This window comes from Argiope bruennichi, chromosome 3, assembly GCF_947563725.1.
Source record: "Argiope bruennichi chromosome 3, qqArgBrue1.1, whole genome shotgun sequence".
In the NCBI taxonomy this organism is placed as follows: Eukaryota; Metazoa; Arthropoda; class Arachnida; order Araneae; family Araneidae; genus Argiope; species Argiope bruennichi.
In genome coordinates, this window is record NC_079153.1 from 98,046,586 (window position 1) to 98,072,256 (window position 25,671).

The window sequence follows — 25,671 nt, forward strand, 5'->3', positions numbered from 1 at the left end:
GAAACCATTATGCATTTAGTGAATAAGAAAAAACTTAAACGTATATTGCAATCCTTTTTCTGGACTCATAACTTCTAAGTGGTGACAACTATAAAAACTTTTTGTGCAAACATTGTTTATTAACCCTTTCTAAGGCCGTGGGAAGTATGCTTCCCACCAAATTTATCAATCTTTGTATGAATTTATGTAGGTTGGCGTCAGTTCTGACAAATATTTTTAGAAAGACAGAAACTTAGAGGCTTCAGTTCTTTATCTTACACAAAATGATGTGTCTTGATTTATTACTTAATTATTAATTAACCAAATTAATTAATGAATCAAATTAAATTTATCTAATACGCTAAGTGAATCCCTTTTCTTATTCTAATTTCAAGCCTAAAAATATTTTAACATAATATGACTGGAGAAAAATGGCCCTTTAATGGGTTAAGACGAGACAATTTACTACCCTAATTTGAATAATCTTACCATTTTCATTTAAAGGAAAGTGAAAACCCCTCCCTCCACTTCCATTTGTTTTCAGCTGGATGACCTATCTACGCTTTTGGTCATGGTTTTCATACTACTTTTTTATTTTTTATTTTCCACCCATTCAAATCCGATTAAAACACTCCATTTGTCTTGTGCTTAGGTCAAAAAGAAATCTTTGTAAAATATTTCTTTTGAACTTCAACATCGAACTAGAGATTTGGTATTAGTATATATATCAATATATCTGTTTATTTTTACTATGGTTCCAAAAAACCATTCTCAAAGACAAAGAATGCAAAAAAGTACACTCATCAGTGCGCGAATTTGAATTCCATATAGTCAAATTCACACTCTTGTCTTTCGATTGAAATTCTAACATAGTCATTTAACTAATATTTTATAAATAGATAATATTTACTGTTCTTATTAATGTGTGAAGAGTGGAAGTATCTTGGCTCGTCCAAAGAGTTTCTGTGAAAGACAAAAAGAATCAACAATTGATCAACCAGAAAAATTACTCCAGTAGACCAGGATACAGGAAACATGCATTCCGATCTTTTTATTTCTTCACCTGGATTTTCGACTTAATGCAAAAATGTGGTCTAATTTCTCCCGAAAATTCCCCAGGAAAGTAACACCCTCATTAATTGGTGTTAAATCGGATTTTTACTGTAGATGTTATCAAAGTACTTTGATAACAAATGATGCAACACTGTTCCCTTTAGCTTATGATTTAGGCAAGCTATATTAGATTCAGCCAGGATAAGAATGCATTTGCATGAGTTGTGACAATTTTGTATTAAATGGCAAAAATCAAGTCATATATAATTGCTTTAGCCAGCTTCAAAAAGTTGTATAGTTTTTGAAACACTTCAACTCTTTGAAATTTATAATCTGATTAAATTAGATATAAATGTGAAAGAGATTTTGTTAAAGATGAATATTGAAAGAAAATTCTTGATTACATTATAACTAATTCTTAATATTAAATTTCTGTATTTTTCAGGTGATTCAAGAAAGCCTCCCCATTCCTGGGACCGATCTTCACCTTGTCTACCACAGCAGCAGAGCTGGTGGATATCTATCGACCATCCAGTTGCAGCTGACTCCAGATTCGGTTCCTTCTACCTTACGTTTGATTCATTTGAGGATTTCTATCGAAGGAATACTCTTTGAGAAGAAGTTTGAAGCTGATCCAGCTATCAAATATACCTATGCATGGAATCGAAGAAATGTTTATCGACAGAAAGTCTACGGCATCGCATCGGCAACAGGTTGGTTGAGTGAAACTTTTTAATTTATTCATCACCTGTTTTGCTCTTTTCATAAGCTAATTATATGACACTTTTCATTTCTGAAATATGCTCTCCTACTGATTCAATTAAAACCCTATACAATTGTTGATATATTTGTGGATTATGTGTAATTTTTGTGTCGAGTTGTACGTTTTTGAATTATTCAATTTCGACTTAAGTTGAAAAGCGATAATTCGATGTCTATATGACGTAGGGGCTTGAAAATTAAGGGATTAAAGTATTATTGTTCTTATTTTTTACTATCGAAAAGGAATTTAATTTTTTCGCTAAAGGAAAACGAAATAATCGGCAATATACTAATGATTCATTAACATAACAAATAACATATAAAAGGCTAATCATAGAATTCAAAACATTGTCTAAACTCAATCATTATTAAAAACTTCGCTTTTAATGAACAGCTTATTACTAAACTGAACCAAACTTTTCAGTTTTTTAAAAATATTAGAAATCTATTTTTTTTAATATTCGAGAATTAATGCTGAAGTGTTAGTCAGGAAAAAAATTGCAAAAGATTCTCAAGAATTATTTTAATATAAATTTATATTTCAAGCAGATAATCTGTTTGGGAAAAAAATACATCTGAGATTTTCTTTTGTCTAGTATCTGTTGGATACGAATACAGTTCTTGCCAGCATATCATCTGGGAAATACAGACAACACAAGTAAGCGGCCATGACATGAGCGTGTCTGACATAGGAGGTTGGAATCTGGATATACATCATAAATACAACTTTCACGAAGGTAAAACACATCTTTATTCTAAACTTGTACATTTTCTATAAATATTTCCATAGATTACACTTGAAAGTAAAAATCTATTTTTATTATCCCCCCCCCCTCCCGGATTTTGCTCTCCTACTGTTTCAAGTTTCTCCAAAAATAAGACAAAATCTTAATCTAGCTTGTGAATTAAAAGAAGTGTTACGGCTTATTTTCAGGAGTTGCCTTACTTTTCTTATGCAAAACTTACATTTATCTGTGTGAGAAAAATCCCTTTGTATAGCTGAAGAGAATTATCCATCCAGTATTTTGATGCTGTGAATTTTTATGGTGATGTGTGTGTGTGTGTGGTTAAATGCATATGATAGAATATTAGTTCTGCGGACAACCAGACACTTGGCTCTTTTAGTAACAATCCATTCACAGATTATGTCTTCCAACTATGGAAAAAATAGCTGTCTATTTGATGCAGACTTGCTCTTCCTCTACATTTATTTACACTCATCCACCTGTTAATTAATTCTGCTATTTTTGGACTACTCGAGGAATCAACTTTTTCTCTTTGCAGAAACTTGAAGATTCCTCACTCAGGAATCACTTGCGTGTCCTCTCTTGTATTCGACGGAATTGCTCCTTTTACCGTAATTCTATCAGAATAAATCCATTAAATACTGAAAATTCTAATTTGTCGCAGCCACGTATGTTATTTATCAAATGTGCACGTGTGTTGTATTTGCACTTACTGTATAGTGACTAGGCCCAACTTTGCGATCATTTTGTCGAATTCATGCTAAGGTTTATTTTTGGATTAAGTCTTTTTGGAGAAATAAAAACTCCTCCTTCTTATAAAATGACCAGAAGTTCCGGATTGACTATTCCAGACTTTTACTTATTAGTAAACAATTCGTATTATATAAAAAATGATTAGGTTTAATTCTTCAAAAATTTAGAAGGGAAAAAGAATTCTTCAGAAGTTTTTACACAGTAATGAAGTTAGGCATTTTATGGCCCTAGGTAATGCAAATTTTGACTCTCCTTTGAATAAGTTCATCAAGTTTATTTTTCAATTCACAACCTTTTTAACGCATTAATGATTTATTTTATATTTATCATTTTTTTTATTTTATTACTTTTGTGAAAAAATAATTGTTTCTACTTATCTATTATGACTCCAGACTGCTCGTCATCTAGGTTTGTATTCAATATTATTATAGCAGACATTTGTATAAATATTCCAACTAAGTGAATTTAATGAAACATGTACGAATACGACCAATTATATGCCATAAAGTAACTATTTATCATTCATAGATTTTTTTTTTTTTTTGCAAACTTATTTATTTAGCGAATATGGAAATGAAAACTTTTTAACCGCCTCACTTACAACAATTTCCCAGCCTTGCGGCCCTAATCAGCCACTGACTATACGTACCGTAATGACCTGTTTGGATAAATCAACAGTTCACTTCTATAAGCATTTACCGTGTGTCACATCTATTTTCTAATTGTACCGAACCATCTGCCTAAATTAGATTATCTCATCTTTATTATAATTAATAGATAATAAAGAAGAGATTGTTTAAATAAATAGGCAGTCCAAATATCAGGTTTGAACCGAGGCACTGAATATCTTAACCTGAGGGGGGCAATAAAATTTCTTTCTTTATCTTTTCTTCTTTAATAATTAGTAACTATTTTATTGTTTCTGAATTAATTATTTTCATTACATATTTTCTGAATTTTGTCCAATATTACTTGTACTTTCTCGACCAGTAATACGGATTCTAGAGCGTCTGGGATTCCATTAAAAAAAACCTGGTCACTTTAGTCGCCTTTTGACTTCTTCTGAATTTTAGAAATGTCGCAATTGCAAAGAGTTCTAAAATTTTTTCTTTCAACAGGTATATTACAGAAGGGTGACGGCAGTAATATTTACCTGAAGACAAAGCCTAAACTTTTGCTTACAACAATGGGTAACGGCATACGCAGACCACTGGATTGTGACAACTGCAATGGATCCGCAAAACATCAGATGCTTCTGGCACCAGTGGCACTGGCAAGTGCACCCGATGGAAGCATCTACGTAGGAGATTTCAATCTCATAAGGAAAATAACTCCTGAAGGAATGGTTTCTACTGTTGTACAATTGAGGTAATTAAAATTATGTTATTTCAATTTACTGCCTGACCACTCGCCATTTAACTCGTGTTTTCGGGACTTCTGGCATCAAATTGTTGACAAATAATGTGGTAACAACTAATATTGTATTTCTTTTTACAAACCAAATAAATATAAAATATCTATTGAACATAGAAGAATGCCATGAAAACACTCAGACAGCAATGCCATAGCAGATCAACACTTGAAAACTTGGATTTGCTCTAGACATGTCTGATAAAAATCGATAGCAAGCATCGCCTCTGGTTTGTGGTTGTATTTTGAGGCCTTAAGGAAATTTCTGGAGAAATCCTGGAGATGTTGACTTCCGACTATCTGCGATTTTGAATTATTCCGTATTTCGGTTCACGAAGTTTTTTGGAAAGAAATCTTCAAGTATCAATTTTTGCTGGAAACTTCTGCATGAAGCAAGGTTTCTTGTTTACCAAAAGAATTCTTCCTCTGAAAAAAAAATAATTTTAACCTTCTCAAAAACATGTATTACCCATGCTCATACTTTTACACTCTAAAAAAACCGCGTTTCGAAAAAATCTTATCGATATAGGATATTTTTGGTAACTACATGACATCTAAAAAGATACACTAATGTTATACTTTTTATAAAAAGCGGTAAATAAATGCTATCTATTTTAGACAGGTGATAGTAACGTAAAATTTGCTAAGCCTATACCAATTCTTTTTTCGTTGTTAATAGTAGTACATGATTAAATGTACGTAAATATATATATATATATACTAGCCGCCTTTGGCGACCAGCCGGTTCGCCAATCTTAGTGTTCGTTAAAATTTTAATAATTAAATATTTTATGCAATTCCAACTTCTTCAGCAAAATATTTTAAAACTTCAAATTTTGATAGTCATATAATTCACTCATAATATTATAAAGGCCTTCAGTCATAACGTGATATGTATCTCTCTAATTTTCTGTTACCCCTCGTAGAATTTATGCTTTAAATTAAAGTGTAAATGATTCATCTGCAATTAATATAATAATATTTTTTACAGAAACAAAGCATTTTTTTTAATAATATGATTACTGATAACAGAGTCACTGAGCGTTTAAACTTTATGGGCACTAAAGAATATCTTTCTTAATTTATGTAATATCTCAAGCATTTGTCAACAAAATTTTCTCAGATTCATCATGAATGGATCGATTCATTAACAATGTTTCATTTTAAATGCATCAAACACTCAGAAAATAAAATGAATCGTTTAAAATAATCTGTCGAAAACAGGTTTAAAAAAACTACTTAAAAAACGATGTACTTAAAACTATAAGCATATATAAAAATATATATATAACTAACATAAATACAATTTAATTACAAAAGCATGCAACTAACCTAAAAATAATTTAAATCATTGTAAACAGGTTAAAAAAAACTACTTAAAAAACGACGTACTTAAAACTATAAGCATATATAAAAAATATATAACATAAATACAATTTACTTACAAAAGCATACAACTAACCTAAAAGTAATTTAAATCGTCCGTTGATAATGGTTGCCATGCCAACGATCAGAACACAGTGCGCATGCGTGAATTTTCTTCGCCTTTTACGTAACGCAAATGCGTGAATTTTTCTACGCCAGTTGGGGTAACGCTATGAAGATTAGACATTTTTAATTTCCTTTATTCTGTGCTATTTTAATTCAAAAGTACTTCAGAATGAATCTGAAACATGGATTAATTAACAATGTTTAATTTTAAATGCATAAAACATTAAGAAAATAAACAGAATCGTTTGAAATAATCCGCCGAAAAATCTTAACCCTAGCCTCATTACTGTTGGGAGAAAAAAAGAACTAAAGCCTAAATCATTTGGCGTTGGGGAAAATTGAAGATTTTTTGGCGGAAAAGTTGGCGGTGGGAAAATGGAAGATTTTTTTGGCGGGAAAGTTAGTTTTTAATTAATAATTGACTACCCCTAACATTTAGGGGGATGAAAAATAGATGTTGGCCGATTCTCATAGATACCGGATAAGCACAAAAAATTTCATCAAAATCGGTCAAGCCGTTTCGGAGGAGTATGGCAACGAAAACTGTGACACGAGAATTTTATATATTAGATACAAATTAAACATCCCTTCTAATAACAAAGACAGGCCCGCCTGTTAGAGCTACCAAACGTGGACAAATATTCTTTAGATGTGAAAATGTATACCCCTGAGAGATTTTTTGAAATTTAATTAATTAAAAATTAAGCAAAATTTTGACGTTTTTCCGTGATAACTTAAAAAAATATTAAAGCACAAAATTGTATTTACATCGTTTTAAGATTCAAAATATCTTTTTAATGATACCATTTTTTCTGTATAATTTTTATTTTTAAGTAACTTTTAAAAAAATGTCTAAAACTTATTTTAAAATGGCATTGTTGAAGCGAAACTTTAATCGTTTTTATTATTGCTACTAATATTTCATTCTGGGGATTTCCCTCCATTATTGTAATCAAAGCATGAAGCATTCAGTATTTTGATGTAAAATTTTTGGAATATTGTTATTCTTATAATTATGAATTAGCTTTAAATCAAGGAAGGGTGAGTGTTACATTTCCCCGCGATATAATCACCGGATGTTTAAAGATACAGGACAGAAAATAAGTGAAATGCATAATACAATAAATAAAACAGTGTATGAATATAATAAACAGAACGGACTTATAAATTAGTACGAGTTATATGATTATCAAAATTTGAATTAAAAAAAATAGTCTGCTAAGGAATTCATTAAGACCAAAAATTAAGTTGAAATTATTAACAACCGTTAATTCCGGTTGGTCGCCAAAGGCGTCTAATTATAAAAATAACAGACAATTTAAAGAAAAAAAATGAGGCTAGAAAATCGCACATTAAATAGTGGCGAATAACTAAAAAATTTAATTCAGTACCAATATTTGTTGCATTTTAAGCAAGTATCTTAAGTCTTTTAATTATTTTTGTATAATAATATTGAAAAAATCTATTAGCACAAATACCATTAAATCTTTCATGGTCACAAATTTCAATCACCACGGGTCCATTTTACAGAAGACTGTTTAATTTAAGAAACCCAAGAATTAATCATCCACTATATACTGCTTCAGTCATTGCAATATTGATGATGAGGCAGAGTGCAATTAAAATTTCGGAACCGTAATTACTGAAACCGCTATTCCATTTCAGCACTGCTCAGGTTGCGTACAGATATCATTTAGCAGTGGGTCCGGTCGATGGGCGACTCTACATATCCGACCCCGAGAAGCACCAAATCCTGCGGATGAGGCTGCCGGAAGAGACGACCAACATTCAGGACAATCTCGAAATCGTCGTGGGAAGCGGAGAAAAGTGCTTACCTGGAGACAAGTTTTCGTGTGGCGACGGAAGATTGGCCAAATTGGCGAGACTTGCTTATCCCAAAGGTATGATTGGATAGGGCTTATATTTAAAATATCCGAATTATCGTTTTGCAAATGGCGAAGTATATTGTTTTAAATCTATGTACAAAGCAGAAATTTTTCAGTAGACAACTTACTGACTTTTTTTATTATTATATTTAAAAAAAAAATCCTTTTTATGAAATTCATTATTTTATCTAACAGTTCGAATTGAAAACTCTGCGGTAATTTCGCTTTAAAGGATTTGAGATGAAATTTATATAATATAAAATACCATTTAGGACCCCCCCCCCCCAATTGATCGAACTTCCATCAATCGAAAACCTCTCTATATTGGATATTCAATAGAACAGTTTTGTAAATGGAATAAAATTTCTATATTTTTAATAAAAATTCTTGCATTTTCTTATGCAATAATTTGCAATATAATTATTACAGTGAAAAAAGTGACCATCGATTATTTTTTCATAGAAAAACATATACATATTTTTAAAAAGCCGTCTACCCATTTATATAGCCATAAAATATTCACGACTCGCAAAAAGTCGTTTACGAAAAATAAATAAATAAAACTTGTTCATAGCTTCTGTTCTTCTAATCCTTTTCCTAAAAAGCAATTTTTAATATAAAGTAAGCAAAACTTTATATACATATTTGTATATCTTTTTTAAAAATTTATTGCATAGTTTACTTTTTTAAAGATTTCTTTAATCTAAACAATCTTAACTATGCAGAAATTTTTTCACTAATAAATAAAATAAACAAAATTTACAACATGTATTTCAGTGTGTTGAAATTTCTCTTGATCAAACTTACTCAGGGGCCTTCAAATTCCATAAAGCAGAAATTCGACTTTTTTTTTCTTTCAAAAAGTAACGTGGAAATTATTTTAAAAATAGTTCATTTATATATTTGCATGAATTAAAAATAAAAATGGAGAAGTAAATAAATTATACATTTTGCTTAAAAATCAGTGTTTGGGAAGTGTATGATCTTTTAATTGTAAAGAGGAAAGTCAATCCATTTAAAGGAAGAGATTCCAAAAATGTGTTTCATATTTAAAATACTTTATTATTATTATTACGCTGCAGTTTCCACTTCTTTTACTAATCTTGATATAATTTTCCTGTTACATTTTGATGATAGTACAGCATTTTTGAACAATCTGATTTCTGGAAGAATGAACTAGATTTTATTTTGAATCTTTAATTGCATTTTGCAGTTTATCATTGCCATTTAAATTCATGCAGTTTTTAATCCAAATTTCTTAATATGATATACTATTATTTAGATTGCTGAAGCTTTGCAATGAAATACATAAATATTTAATAATACCTTTCTCTGCATTTAGGTATTGCAGTATCAGCACAAAATGAAATCTATGTCGCTGATGGAACTAATATAAGAATGGTGGATAAAAATGGAATCATTCATACCATTATTGGAGATTATTACCATAAAAGCCATTGGAAGCCAGTTCCTTGTGGGAGAACAGTCAGCTTATCACAGGTAAGTAACAACTTTTCTTTCATGTGGTTTCGTTTTTTATTTGGTATTGGATCTTGTTGCATCAATTTCTACTGCAAATGTTGTTCAAATAGTAAATGTTGAAATATACCAGAAAAAGAAAACCCAATGTCAAAGTAAGGTGTTAAATTATTTTTCGGATAACCCTCATTAAAAATAAAATCATAGAGAGTTAATAATAGGCCACGTTCTTCATTTACAGATTATTTGTTAAATCTGAATTTTTTTTCTAGATATTCTAAGGATTCGAGTAATGATCACATGATATTCTTTACGTGCGCCGTACAATTTTGAAACAAGATACAGTTAGATATTACATGACATGGGCATTTACATATCAGTCATATACTGTGTTGTTACTTGAATTATGCATTCATTAGTGCATAATCATTGCATAAATAATACAAAATACAGTATTAATATATCTGAAACAGGATATGATTTTTCATTATTATTTTATTACGATTTATTATGATTTATTTATTTAATTGAAGATTGATAGATTGCCGATTGATCAATGCCGATTAATACTGCATGGAAGTTGTTTGAAACAATGAAAAGGAAATTCAAATCTCCGAAAAATCCTTGCATTATAATATTTTCGAAAAAAGTCTCTTTAACAAAATTTTATATAGCAATATAGCAAAGTTAATGTGTTTTCAAAAAATACATTATCACTGCAATGCACATGTGCATAAACAAAACTAATTAAACAATGAAAAATATTGATGTAAAATGCACTTAAAAACTTTTTAGATCTTTTAATCTAAATCGGAAAAAATTTATACGGAAGTGATATTGGTATTATTGAAATGCTAATGTTTTAAAATTTTAGTCCCGTAAAAATTCACAAATTTTTGTGAAATAATATATTCCGGAGTTTAGATTTATATATAAAAGGTTATGAACCCTAATTTACCTCTTCCCTACTTATGTTAATTAAAGTTTTTCTGGTTTTTATGCGAAGTGATTAGAAGTAAAAGATAATGAAAGTCTAAAGACATTAGAAACATTTTTATTATGACAAAGTTTTAAACTTACTTTTAATATACAATTTCTCTTCACAGGTGAACTTACGATGGCCAACATCCCTTGCTATCAACCCTCTTGATAGCTCACTTCACATCCTGGATGACCACATGGTCTTGCGAGTAACACCCGACCGACGCCTCAAGGTCGTCGCCGGTCGCCCCCTTCAATGTGCTTCACAGATGGCAAAGGACAAAGTGGAAATTTCTCCAGAAATCTACTTGGAATCGCCCCAAAGTATTGCCTTTGCACCCAATGGGGATCTTTACATAGCTGAGAGTGATTCCCAAATGATAAACCGAGTTCGAGTTATTGGAAGCGATGGCCGGATCCAACACTTCGCTGGAGCAGAATCGGATTGCAACTGTATGGACCAGAACTGCGAATGCTTCGACGAAGAACATTTCCTTGCTTACAACTCGAAGCTTAACAGCATATCAGCCATTGCTGTGACCCCAGATGGCAATCTTCATATCAGTGATCAAGGCAACTTGAGAATACGATCCATTACAGCATCCCTTCCAGTTCCGAATGAAGGTCACGAGTATGAAATTTATGCGCCGGAAGTCCAGGAGGTTTATGTCTTCAATCGACATGGGCAGCATATATTGACGAAGAACTTGATAACTGGAAAGCCTATTTATACCTTTTCGTATAACGTTAACACTAGTTTTGGGAAGTTGAGTACAGTTACTGATGCAGCTGGGAACAAGATATACATTTTGAGAGATTACAGCAACCAAGTAAGTGATTGTGTAAATAGTTATTATTATGTAACTTTTCATATTCTTCTTAAAAAAAGAAATTCGATTAAGGTTGTTGGAATGAATAAAATTTCATTTCAATTTTATATGAATTAATGCATAATAACTGCAAACGATATATAACAAAATCAGCATGCCAAAGGGCATTTTGTTTTAAACTATTATCACAAATTTGATCTTAAAATGGTGTAACGGATAAGCGATTTTTAAAAAATTTTTTTTTTAATTTTTAGGTTTGTTGTATCAAGTTTTGAAGCAAGTATAAAATTATGTTAAAGATTTGCAAATTTAATAATTATTTGCTGTTGAAATTATAAATGTGAGAAATATTTTTGAATATCATATATTCTGGAAAGTATATGTTCATGTACTAATTCTACGAACTTTTACTTTCTGAAAAATTACTTCTATAAGTAACATTAAAACATATTTTCATTTTTTATATGCATTAAAATCCAAACATGTAAGTTTGAATATTTTTTTTCTATAGAAAAGTTGATTGCGATCCTAAACTGCACTATTTTCAAAAGGAAAAGTAAACATCATTTAACTTAAACCCACTAAATACACGAGAAAAAACTTTCATCTTTCCGGAAGTAAACTGACCAAAAGCCAGCCATGACTATCAAGACAGAATTTGCCTCTAAAGACTACTGAATTTAATACATAAATAATGATTTTGTAGTCAAAATTAAAATTTCATTGCTTTGCTTTTTTCCCCCCAGGTAAATACCATCGAAAACACCCAAGGTGGCAAGTGCAGACTTGAAATGTCTCGAATGGGCATGTTGCAAAGTTTTACTACGCCATCCAATTTCAAAACTCAGTTTGATTATCACGGCAGCAACGGCCTGCTGCGAAGCAAATCGGACAGCACTGGAAAATCTTATGTGTATGGATATGATGAGTACGGACGACTGATTGAAGGCATTACACCAAGCGGGCAAATAATTCGTCTTTCTTACAACCTCAGCATCAAAGGCGCTTCGGTGACAGTGACTCGTGATGACAAAGAATCTGTTGTGCTTCTCATCAAAGGATCAGATGTTACAACCAAAATAGGTAATATATTAGGCTATTACTAATTTTATGTTAGAAATGTGTGTTGTAAGTCTAGCGCTGATGAATTGGCGGAGAATGTAACAATCAAACAAGGCTATTTTGAGAAATCGGAGAGCTTTCCCATTCTTCGAAACACTACATTCACTATTAGTGCTCCACAGTGCGAAATAAAGAATTAAAAATGCACTGCGTGCATCACAATCATATTTATTATAATATTTCTACTATTTTCCCATGACCTCTCTTTCTACTTTTCCTCCTTTCATCATAAGCACTCGACTGTCAGATCAAAGGTCAACCAAGGTCAAGATCAGAGTCAAGCTATATAGTAACATATAAATGAAGTGCAATATTCCATTTAATCACAATAATGCATTAGTAAATTCTTTGCATACACTTGTAAATGAATACACGAATGTTGCTCAGTAACAGGAAAATGATTTTATTCTTGATATATCAATAAAATATTTATTTAGATAAGTTATTAAATTTGATTTGGCATAAAATCTTTGATTTTGAGAGGATAGGTATTCGGACGTTATTTTTAACACTAAATTTCTACCTGTTGATCCAATTTTGGAAAAGAAATATAAAAATTTTGCATACATGAATACATTGTGAATTTTATTTGCGAAACGAAAAATATTTTCGTAAAAAAAAATTAAAATTAAAAAATAAAAAGCGCTTTTTTATAAATTCAAGAAAATATCCAAGAATTAATGTTTATAATTTATTGGAAAAAATCCCTGTTATTTATATTATTTGATAGCTTTCATAGTTATTATTTTTATCTTCAAAATGATTCATAGAAGCCGTGTTATTTTTTTGGTAAGATTTTTTTTTCTTATATAATGAAATATACATATTATCTTGATAGATGTATATTTAATTATAAGAAATTATATACATAGTTAAAAAAAATTTGCAGTATTTTAAAGCGTAATGCATTAACAATTCTATCTAATAATGCTATTAAGAACTATTTAAAGATGCATTTTATTCTTAATGATCGTTAATATTGCAGACGTTGCAGTAAAAGTTTGTAATAACGATAATGCATAGTTGAAGTAAAAATTTTCTTTTCAAGTGTCTTTTCTACATAAAGGAATTTAATAAGGTAAAATGCAATAAAAATGCTGAATATAAAACAGGTATATTTACCCAGTTTTTTTTTTAATTTCATTTAAAAACACATTTGCAGAAAATTACTTTTGTCTACATATGTATATAATTATCGACCGGATAACGCACTCTTTATAGAATGCAAATTTAAATTATAAAAATGCCCAAAAATATTCTGTGCTTTTCTCATACCTTAATACTTTATTTCGTCTTCAAAAGAGTATGAATTTTCTCAAACACCTAGCTATAGCAAAAGCTTGTTTGATTTTTACTCCACTAAATTGCAACTCCCTGTATCTTTGATATAAAAGTTACAATAAAGATTTATATTAGCTCACCAACGGCGAATTGTAAATCACTCGTTACAAACAGCACTCATCATATCGGACTGTATTTTTTACATATGCATACAGTATTTCAATAATTATCATCTCCTTATTTGAAACTTATTCTGAAATATTTTTTTTCCCCAGGAGGTGCAGAAAAGAGAGTAACCCAGTTCCCAGATGGCAGCCTGATTATGACTTCGGCCGATTCCAGTACCATCGAAGTCGATACAACGGCAAGTCCCATCCTGAATGATGTGAACCCCTTGATTGCTGAAATTTATCCTCTACCATCGAAACTCAAGGCGACTGTCAGCGAAGACAATGTGCAGAACTTGGAATGGAAATACAATGTTAAGAAATCTGGTAAAGGACCAGCAAGACAGATAACACATATTGGAAAGATGTTGAAGGTATTCATCTTTTATTCTTAAAATAGTTTGAAAACATTTTGAAACTTTAATAACGAAAAGTTTTACACTGTATTGTGTGGACAGAATCAACACATTACCTTAATTAAAATACAATATATTTTACGTAACTGTAGAAAGTAATGTAATAAATAACTATTAAATAAATTAGAATTAAAACAGTTTCTACATAATACTTTGAGAAAATGCTGATTGTTCTCTAAGGTTAATTTCTGATAACGTGGTTTTCATATAACATTGTGCAAGGTTAATGATAGCACTCCTCTGATACACTATTTATGATAATGCAATTATCTTACTTCATGATTTAAATTGATCAGTAACTTTACCATCACTCTTTTTTTGATTGGCTAAGGATGTTAGTTTCATCGAGTGCGATTTCTATAGCGTAAAACTAGTTACCATTCTTTTAGTTAATTCGTATATATTAAACATCATAAAAAACAAACTCTTTAAAATTATAATTTCAATTTTAGTACCAGGATTGTAACATTGATAAGTATAGCTATATACCACATGTTCAATGTTTTACAATTCAAAATTCAATGAAACTCGCTAATATCACCATTTGTGGATTATTTTAAAAACGGATATGTGATTTTCCCACACATAATGTTTCGTTGATATTTTGAAACCTTTTCTGTCTAAATCTTTTTACAGCCGTAAACATCCGCGAGTTCAAATTTGTGTATATATTTATATAAAATATGCAAAGATAAAATATAAGGTGAAATTTAATTTAGGGTCATTATTTTTAACGAATATTCCAATTAAAAATGATTCTCAAAATTATGGCGGCTTTCGAATACAAGAGATTCAGTTAAACATACCCCTTCTCCAAAATTATTGCACTCTCTATATAATGTCCTTAGTATGTCCAATGCCTTGTTTACTTTTACTTTAAAAATCAAAGGACCAACATGAATCCTTATCTTATATTTACAGGTAAACGGCGAAGTGTTATTTTCAGTGGAATTTGACAGAGAAGAACACAGTGAAACTGTGTTTGATCGAAACCAAGTACCGTTGCTGACTGCCCACTATGACGTTCTTGGACAACCAATGCAGTGGAAACCGGCACATAACTTCACAGCTGTTCGCTTGGACTATGACAGATATGGAAGACTTTCTCAGTGGGAACGAGGTTATCTTTTTGAACGTTATACATTTGACATGCAAGGAAGACTAGCGGAGATCAGACATGCCGATAATACTGGAATCATGTATAAATATGATGAAGGGGCCATTAGCATGGTAAGTAATTTAAAAAAAATTACATAATCCACCATTTTTTGCAGATGCCTTTCAGTTAGTTATTAAATGGATATTTTTCTGTTATTATAAAAAAAATGTAAATTATTGCGAAGTATAAGAATTTCGTTGTCTTAAATATGTGACTTGTTTTTGACTAACTTTTAGCTTCTGGATCCAAAAATAACCGCAATTTTTTGAGCTATAGAATATCCTCTCTCCTTATCAAAAATCATATAAAATGTGCATATAAAAGAAAATCGTGGAAAAACTTACCAAATATACTGTTTACAAATAATAAAGGTTTTCTTACCAAACGGTAAATTTGCATGTTAAGGTAAAAATTTTAGATAACAGCTTTTTCTGAAGTATTTAATCTGTGGACATTCTCGCTTGATGCCCCTACAATAGTCAACCATATTATATGTACATCTCATTTACCTTGGTACCATCTCTCCATGACCTTTAAATCTTGGCGGAGTTATTCTTCTTGCCCATCAATGACTGCATCAAACTTTTTCGGAAAGTTAGCAATATGGCTTAAAAGATTGCAATTTTTGATGCTCATGTTGCAACTAATAATGTTGTAGCTCTCCAAGAGTTTCTGGACAGTTTCGGTGCAATTCTGTGCTCGTGTATTTCCAAGAAAGTATTTGACAGTGTTTTTGGATGCTAAACAAGCATTCATTTCAAGTTCTGTCATTGTCCCAATGAAATGTTCATTTTTAGCGAGCTGCCGAATCTGTGGACCATTAAATACCCAGGCCAGAAAATACCGAAATGAGATATAAAAACAATCTTTTTCAATTAACAAATAAATTTAATAAATTTCTTTATGAGATCAGTTTTATGTGCAGAAATGGAAATATAAATATTCTTTCAGGCTACAAATAGCCGAAGTAGGATATTTGGACTACATGGTTTCAGGTTAAATCTTGGCAGCCAATTTGACTGCGCCTAATGCTTCTCACAGGCTTTGCTGCAAAAAATAAAATACTCAACCTCTAAACTTATAATGGCGAGTCTCTCATGTGCATTGAATTACTTAATTTTTAGTTTAAAATATGCAATTAAAGTATTAGTAATTTAAAATTCAAAAATCACTTTAAAACATTCAATATCACAAATGCCCCTTTTTATTAAAAGAATTAAAAGAACAATAAATGCCCCCAAAAATGTGCTATTTAATTATGAAGCTAAGTCATAGGTCAAGAGATTAAGAAAATACTCAAGTCACTTATTGCAATATGTTAGCTCTGATTTGATATCTATGTAAAAGGAAGGATGTAAAACTTATCTTCGGTCTGAAATGCAGCGTTTTCACACGATTTATAGGATAAAATAAGTATTCTTTGTTAAACAAGCAGTTTGAAAAATTTATGTTGATATAAATTGTTTCAATTTAAAAGCATTAAACATTTTTTTTATTTATTTTTTATTTTATTTTCAGCCAAATGAAATTATAGTTCCAAGTGGTAGCAGATATCTATTGCAATATGATTCATCTGAAGGACTTCAAGCAATCATAACACCTAATGGGCATAAACATGAGCTTGCCTTCCAAACATCTCTAGGATTCTACAAGCTACTTTATCTAAGTCCTGGTGTGCGTTATCCATTTGTCACACATTATGGGGACAATGGCCAAATTCTTGCCAAATTTTTCCCAGAAAACAGTGGCAGAGTTGTGTACCTTTACAATGAAAATGGTAACATTCAGACAGTTTTCTGTGGCCCAGAAAGAACGGATTTCTCTTACGTCGAGCAAAAGACTTTAGTTAGATCTTGGACTAAAACAGTGCCAGAATTAGAATTAAGAACAGATTTCAAATACCATGGCGTTCTTGTTCAAGAAGAAAGATTCAGAGTTAGCAGCCGAAGTGCACTAAGCAACGCCAAGTTCCGATACCAATACGAAGGCCATCTGACCATTGTTGAAATTGAAATAGGAGCCAAAGTGGTAGGAGAAACAAGATATCGATACAGTGTCCAGTCTGGCATGCTAGAGCAAGTTCAACAATTCCTTATTCATAGACCAAAAATCAACAACGTTTTCATTCAAGACGATCAACGTCACTTTTCGAAAACGATAGCTCATGATTCTTACGGTAGGATCTCCCTATTAGCTATAAGTTTATGGAATAGGGAAGTATTCTCTTTAAATATTCGATATGATAATAGGGGACGTTTAAGACAAATGAGTACAAAAGCTGGATATGATGTTGGTGTGGAAACGGTCAACTGTACTTACACACCAGATGGTTACCTTAGTGAAGTTGCCGGTCGCCGCAATTACAGATTTTTGTACGATGTGAATGGAAATATGAAGACTTTCTGGGAAGATGAACATCAGAGTACTTTGAAATACGATGATGGTGATAGACTTGTCGGATATAATGACATGGATCTTTATGAAGTTGATGTTAGAGGATTTCTTGTTCGTAAAGGCGAAGAAAAGTTCACGTTTAATGCTAAATCACAATTAATCCACGCCACTCAACATGGACTGTATGAGGTTCATTATTATTATGATGCGATGGATAGACCAATAGCTTGGAGAGACCACAAAGGAAATATTACTCAATTTTTCTACACGAATCCTAAAAATAAATTCCAAGTCACCCATGTTCACACTACTCAAGATAAGAAAACATTTGCGTTAGTGTATGACACAAGCGGGCATTTGATGTATATAGAAGATACGGCATCCAATAAATACTTCGTGGCAACCGACCACTTAGGATCGCCATTATTGGTGTTTAATTCTGAAGGCAAAATCGTGAAGGAAGTCAAGAGAACACCATTCGGCAAGCTCGTATTTGATTCCAATCCAGCATTTATGATATTTGTAGACTTTCGCAATGGCTTGCGAGATCCATACACAGGCTTAATATTCTTCAAGAGCCGTGCTTTTGATCCAACAGGTGCACAATGGCTGACACCAAACTGGGAAGATGTGCCAAAGTATATATCAAAACCATATATGATACATTTGTACAGATTTCATGGAAATAATCCTATCAATGAAGATGAAGAAGATTATCATTTAGACGGTAAGATTTCTTTTTGTTTGACAATATATGTTTCGTATGCATCCTTATATTACATGAAATCCTGACCTAATACTTAATGAGTCAAATTATCAAGCGGTATTCTTTATGATATTCTATTTCTTTCTTAATCTGTAGTGGCCAAATCAAAAATTTCAAATGAATTTAGGAGCAATAAAGTTTAAACAATTAAAGTTTTTTTTTTAAAGTTCATTATAAAGGGTCCATAAATTTTTGAAATTAAAAATAGTATATAAAGATTTAAAAAAAATCATTTGACATGATATTTTTATTTTTTTAATGCCAGGTAATGATAGGCTAAGCCATTAATGTCGAATCATATATCTAGATATGGGAATAAGTTCAAACTGAAGATTTTAAATTTTGCACATAATATCGATTTATTCAAATGCTTATCTACCAATTTTATATTTTATCGACAGTTCATTTATTTCGATCAAGCTAGTTTCTGAAAGTCAATTATAGAAGAATTTGGCATTTCATTTAATAAAATTGTCATAATTTTAAAATATTTTTCGTTTTATTTCTGAAAATTAACACCTACTTTGAAATTATAAATTAGTAATAACTGCAATAATCAATAGTTTGCGATATCAACTATCTAAGCACATAATTAAATATTAGTTATGATTTTTTTGGATACTCACATTTCTCAGAGAAATGAATGAGGTCATATAAAGAAACGCGGTTAATTTTAGGCAATAATTTTACCTTTAACTTGATTGTTTAACATTTTATTTAAAATAAATTTAAATTTTTGCAAATCCAAAAATATTAAATCAGTCTTTAAATTAATTCTATAGATTAAAAACTTCTCTTGACTTGTTAAATAACGTCTGAATTTTTATTTATTCCGTTGCAGATTTAAGCAAATGGATCTCGGCATTCGGATTGGGAAAATTCAATGCACCTCTCACTCAGAGTTTCAATACCAAACCAGAATCAACTTTCAGCGTGAAGCAAAGTCTTCCTGTAATATCTGGCCTAAGTTGTACTGCTGACGTTGTATCTCGAGAATTCTTCCGTCTAACGACAGTCCCACGTACAGAAATTCGTGGTCATATCTCTGGAAGTGTCATCCAACCTCAACTCGCCAATCTACCATCAGTTCTTGGTGACGGTCTACTTCTTTCTAGAAGCAAAAACCAAGCCATAGTTCATGTCCTTAGCGATGCCAGCCCTATTTTACGAGATGTCATTACTAGTGTCCTCAATGATACACAGTATGTGAACCTGCACTTCTCTCTTCACGGTCAGGATTCGTTCTTCTTAGTCCAGCCAGACCAGAAACGGGTACAAGAGGATTGGGACCAACTTCAACGTTTAGGGACAATGTTTAATGTGACTATGCATGCAGGGGAAGGTCATGTGGACCTAAGATTGCGAAGTCCTGCTATTTTGCTCAATATACGTTATGGTGGCGATTTCGAAGAAGAGAGACAGCGGCTATTAAGCCATGCTAGACGCAAAGCGGTGAAGGATGCATGGCAGAGAGAAGTGAAGTTGGCTCAAAAAGGACTAAGGGGCAGTAGAGAGTGGACCAAGTTGGAGCTGGAAGACTTGCTAATGAAAGGACAAGTTTCTGACTATTATGGTACAGATATACATGATGTTGAAAACTTTCCTCAGCTGGCAGATGATCCCACAAATATTGTCTTTCGAAAATGTAAGTACGATTATTTATTATTTCTGTAACTTTTGCTTCATGAAACATTTTGCTGCCTATTTTTAATGTTTCATTTTGAGATTTTAACTCTGGAATAGAAGCATGATCCTTTAATAGAAAATCTTTTAATAGATCAATTGACTTCAGCTCTGAATTTAATCATTTTGAATGTATCTGAGAATTTTATGAACACTAACACTAAATAAAAACAATTTATATTATACAACTAAAAAAATACTTAGTTGTATAAAAATTATAATTTATCATTTATAAGCTGCTACATGAGTGAGACATTCATTAACTGTCACATATTTTGTTACTTCTTAATTCCAAGGAATTTAGGAGAGAGGGAAAAATCACATTTGGACCACTGAACCCTTTCCTTTAATTCAATTCGAGTTTTACAAGGGCATTGCAATTCCTGTAGTATAGAAACAACTACTGAATTGGAGAAAACAAATCTTACTCAGACCAAACTTAGCTATAATTTTACTCAAGGTCTACAAGATGGAAAAATCATTACTTCCCAATTTTTCTTTCCTCAGCAGAACCTGAACAAGAAGATGCGGTAAAATCACACATTTTAATTTTTGAGTTAAATATATTAATTGACATACAAACATATAATAACTAATATTTGACTTTCTTAATTAAAAATATTTTCATTATGTTTGAAACACTCAATATTTAAATACCTCATTTGAAATTTCTATTCTTTATATATATATATAATGATATTTTAAAATTTAATTTAATCTAAATTAATTTCCTAATTTTTAATTTGGCCCATATTAACTTCATTCTAAAATGCTCTTATTTCCTGATCCAATTCCACCTTTTTTTTATTTAATTCAACAGAAGCTCTGCAAAACTGCTTAAGGCATTTCCCACGTTCCGAAAATCCCTCTTACCTAAATCGGCATGTGTAAAGAAATCCCTATCTGGATATCACAGTATATAATCGTCAGGATAAATATTTTCTGCCTTTTTTTAGCGCTCTTTTTACTCTTGTGTTGTTCTGTATTGATGTACCTCGCCGCTCTTGCTTGTACATAAGTTATGCCTCTCGGGATGGAATAAAGTGAAGTTTAAAATGCAAAAGTCTCTTCTCTCTCTGGTCATGATTCTGCTTCCCAAAATTATGTGTGTTACATATTATATATAAATAATTTACAATTTGCATATTCTTTAATTTTCTTAATGTCAAAAATTAGTTCTGTAATTTTTAAAATTAATTTCCAAGCATTGCTTATTCATTTATATTTCATTTTACAGAAACCATAAAATTTTCCTCATCCAAGTTTATCTGTGATCTGTGTATAAAATAAACTGAACTACAGGGATGAAAGTAATGAACTGAATTAAAACTAGAAAAAGATAAAGTCAACATTTACAAGATTTATTGCCATACAATGGATTTCCATGAATCAAATATGCTACTCTACTATTAGGTAAGAAAGTTTTTACAAATTTTAGATAAAATTTCTATGAATAATTTAAGATAATAAGATTACTCATTAAGTTTTAAATTTTATTATAGTGACCAATATTTTCTGTGTTTGAAACCTACCAACAAAAATTGCTAATTTATTATTAAAAAAAAAAATTAACTAGATTTTGACTTCAAAATGCAATTCTTATCTTATAGCTTAAGAGACAGAAAAACTATAGCAATATAAAAAATTTATTTCTTTATGAATATCTAACATCAGGGCTGAAATTAAAGGTAGGCAACATTTTTAGGCCTACTTTCCCCACATCAAATTTTACAATTAATTATTCTACAACTATGACTTTAATTTTATATAGTGTTTAAATAACAAATATTTTGTTACGGGGTACCTTAAAGTGGTTTTTTCAGTTGGCAATAAGAATTCATCCTTTCGAATAAAATCTAAATATTCTAATAATAATTTTGTTAAGGTTGTCTTGAGATAGTCAACCTAGTCTCTCAAAATAACTGAACCATGTTGATATACTATTGAATTTTGAAACATAATAAAAAATCTTAAGGATAATGTTTTGAAATTTAATTTAATGAACAGCGAAATCGGAAGTACAAAATGAAATAAAAAAACATTGCAAGGAGGAAAAATAAAAATAAAAAGTGACAATTTCCAAAACTGCAGGGCGCGTAGACAATTGCTAAGTTTGGCTCTTTGATAAAGCTTTCTTTAAAACTTCTGATAAAAAAACATTCAAAGAAAAAATATTTTGATATAATAAATATTTCATTTTTGAATGCCATTAAAATATATTTCTTTTAATTTCAGATGCAGCATAAACTATCCCTGTAGCTTCAGAGACATTTTAATTTATCTCTTGTAAAATAAATGTGTTTCGCTATGCTTGTTTTAAGATACATGATTCCCTACTTCAGTTGTTTTGAGATGTGGTGCACCAGATAACTTCATGTTACTGCAAGAATATCCCAATGAAAACCTTTTGATTCACATCTGAAATATGAAATCGTGTACTATGATGTCTAAATTATATGAAAAGTATGCTGAAATATTATTGTTTTGATTGTATGTATGATTTGCTGAACAAACGTCCAGTTTTTCTATCTGCCTTACATCTAAGATTTTGATTTTTCATGAACTGTATATAAATCCCTTTTGAATTTATTATGGAGCAAAAGCAGGGTATTATCTAGGAAAATTACACTATTGATCAAAAAAAATCAAAATATACATCTATGATAGCAAAATGTCGAAAAATATGTAAAATTTATCAACTGGAAACGTTTATTTTGTATCTATATTAGGATATGTCATGATCATAAGTTTAAAAAAAATTACTATTAACAGAATCAAATGAATGACGAATTATGTACAATATCATGAATGCATGTTTTGAAATTATTCAGTGTTTTATGACTTCAAATATAAGCTGTATTATAACTATGATCTCACTTTTAGTGATATTTTCAAAGCAAGTTAAAATTATGAATATGAGATTGGTTAAATATAAAATGAAACAAAATGAAATATAAAAACATACCTTCTTAAAAACGTGTTGCCACTGTTTTCTTGCGTGAATAAATAGACTTCTATCAAAATTGTATTCAGCTTTGAAAACATTGTTTCTTTTCAAAAGTCTGAAACAGAAATAAAACTTTTTGTTATATACATTTTTAATTATATTTCAGTTTGGCAATCTGATGAGAAATATTTGAGTAGTGAACAAACATATTGATGAAAATAAAAACCAATCTCATACACATAATCTGTGTGTTAATTTTTTTGTGTGTGTGCATTATCTACAAAAGGTAGTAACTTTTAGAAAAATTACTAAAGGAACTAAAAATATAAAATAATGCTATATATCAAACCATTAGAAGAAAACTGCAGAATTATTACTAGTGTTAAATATTAAAATATAAACTTCTGTCAAAATAAAAATATTCAACAAAAATTCCTTTGGTAATTTAAATACAAGTTGCACTTTTTACTAACATTTTTAATAAATATCTTGCTGGATAAAAATGAATTTGTTATTTATTAAATTTCATTCAAGACGGGTTTCGAATAACCTCTGCTTCAACTTATTTAATGAAAATTTGAGGATACCTAGCTCAATTTTTTAAATTTCTTGACACTTTTACCATTGCAGCTAGACTGGAGAGAAAGTTACTGAAGAGGAGGTTTTCTAACATAACTGTGATTTATACGATTCTTTTGTTATATATATATATAAGATGTGTATCCAAGATTATATGTGTGAAAATGTATTGTGCAACTACAAAAAGGACAAAAAAAAAAGAGGACAATCATTTGCTTCAGAAGTCAGAATGACAGTGCTGGACACTTTAATCTTTCAACTTCTATTTAATCTGTGTTGTCCTGCTGTGTGTGTTTGTGGCCGTTGTAGGTCACTTGAAACTTACTCGAGTCAAGAATTTGGTGTTTTTATCTAATGCAACAAGAAGCTTGACGAGTAAGGAATTTCCGTCGAAATACAATGCCGAATTGTTTTAATTTATACCACAGACCTAGCTGTGGGCATTCTGTACATAATGTTCATAGCCAATTGCCTTGTAAATATTTGCCTATATATATAAACTATTACAAAAAGTTTGTACTTAATTGCTGTGTCTGTCTGAATTATTATCATATTTGTAAATACTCTACATTAACGAGCACAACAGCAAGAAACAGTACTTTAATGTCATGTTGCTATATGGATATCTAAAAATTAAAGGACATATTGCAAAATTAGGTTTAAAAAAAAGATATGGAAACAAAACATTTTTAACAATATACATAAAGTTAATATATCTAAATGTGGTTGCATGTAGTATGTACAAGTAGTACTTGATTTGATGACTGTAGCTGCAAGCATCTTAGGAGTTCAGAATTTAATAGCAAATGTGATAGGCTGCTACAGTTCCTGCAAATTATTACAAGACACCTAATGCAATCTCTCACATAACCACAAAGATAAAATCCAAATAAGTAAAACCTGGAGATCAGATGTGACGCATGATTACTGATTGAAATTTCTTCAGATAATCCTCAGTAGATCACAATTAACAAAATCTACTAGATTCAAGGAAATAGCAATGCTTTGAAACAAAACTTTATGATATACAACATAAAAAAAAGCGATTGTTCTAATTTCTTTTTTACATAATTACTAAGCATCTAATAGCTGTGAGATGTGCTTTGAAAGGTAAAATAAACATATAGATACTGTCTTGTATCACAATCCCCTCCCCTCTCCTCAAGTGATTACAATTTAACTCTTATCAAATGTAAATTTTTGATTCAATATTATCTATAATTGTCATAAATGTTAAATTAGTCTTGGGGGCAGGCAAAACATCAGACAAATTGTCAAGATTAACGACTGGATTTTTTTTAGCTAGTATGCATGTATAAAATATTTCAAAAAATATATCAACAATTATTATTAGATATATATACCTGAAAAGCTCACAAAGTGGTATAACTAGGATGGGGCTGCCTGTGCAAGTGCTTTGGGTACCATAGCTAAGGAACTTTTAATCACATTAAAGGGAGGGGCTATCCTCCCATTTTGTTTTATGTCCAGAACAGTATTAACAAAACAGCATGACAGAAATTGAAACTTAAATAAAATAGCATAACAGAATTTTTATTTTTACATTTATTCATTTCTCAAATTTAAACAATTAAAGCTTTGTGTACTAATTTCATTTCTGGCATTCACAATCAAATCATGAACACTTTGAAATATTTTTATTTGATGAATAAGCAAAGGCAATATATCACCACAATATAAATTAGTCATGAAAGTAGTATTTGATAAAAAAAATTAACATTAAATCCTGCTAAGCTCAGAAAATCATATTTCTATTCAGGCAAAGC

At 30.6% G+C, this 25,671-nt stretch overlaps 1 protein-coding gene across 4 annotated transcripts in view; it reads left to right on the top strand.

The window, feature by feature from the left end:
* LOC129962675 (teneurin-m-like) overlaps positions 1 to 24,408 on the top strand; it is a 707,945-nt gene extending 683,537 nt beyond the window's left edge. For all 4 annotated transcript variants that reach the window (XM_056076579.1, XM_056076581.1, XM_056076580.1 and 1 more), the window contains 13 exons: positions 1,478 to 1,745; positions 2,391 to 2,531; positions 4,412 to 4,661; positions 7,860 to 8,095; positions 9,423 to 9,580; positions 10,666 to 11,370; positions 12,117 to 12,453; positions 14,049 to 14,314; positions 15,278 to 15,586; positions 17,034 to 18,636; positions 19,517 to 20,320; positions 21,596 to 21,771; positions 22,594 to 24,408. In XM_056076579.1, coding sequence (XP_055932554.1) covers positions 1,478 to 1,745; positions 2,391 to 2,531; positions 4,412 to 4,661; positions 7,860 to 8,095; positions 9,423 to 9,580; positions 10,666 to 11,370; positions 12,117 to 12,453; positions 14,049 to 14,314; positions 15,278 to 15,586; positions 17,034 to 18,636; positions 19,517 to 20,320; positions 21,596 to 21,597 — 5,079 coding nt within the window. In that variant the 3' untranslated portion in view covers positions 21,598 to 21,771; positions 22,594 to 24,408. The remainder of the gene's footprint in view (positions 1 to 1,477; positions 1,746 to 2,390; positions 2,532 to 4,411; positions 4,662 to 7,859; positions 8,096 to 9,422; positions 9,581 to 10,665; positions 11,371 to 12,116; positions 12,454 to 14,048; positions 14,315 to 15,277; positions 15,587 to 17,033; positions 18,637 to 19,516; positions 20,321 to 21,595; positions 21,772 to 22,593) is intronic.
* The last annotated feature ends 1,263 nt before the right edge of the window (positions 24,409 to 25,671 follow it).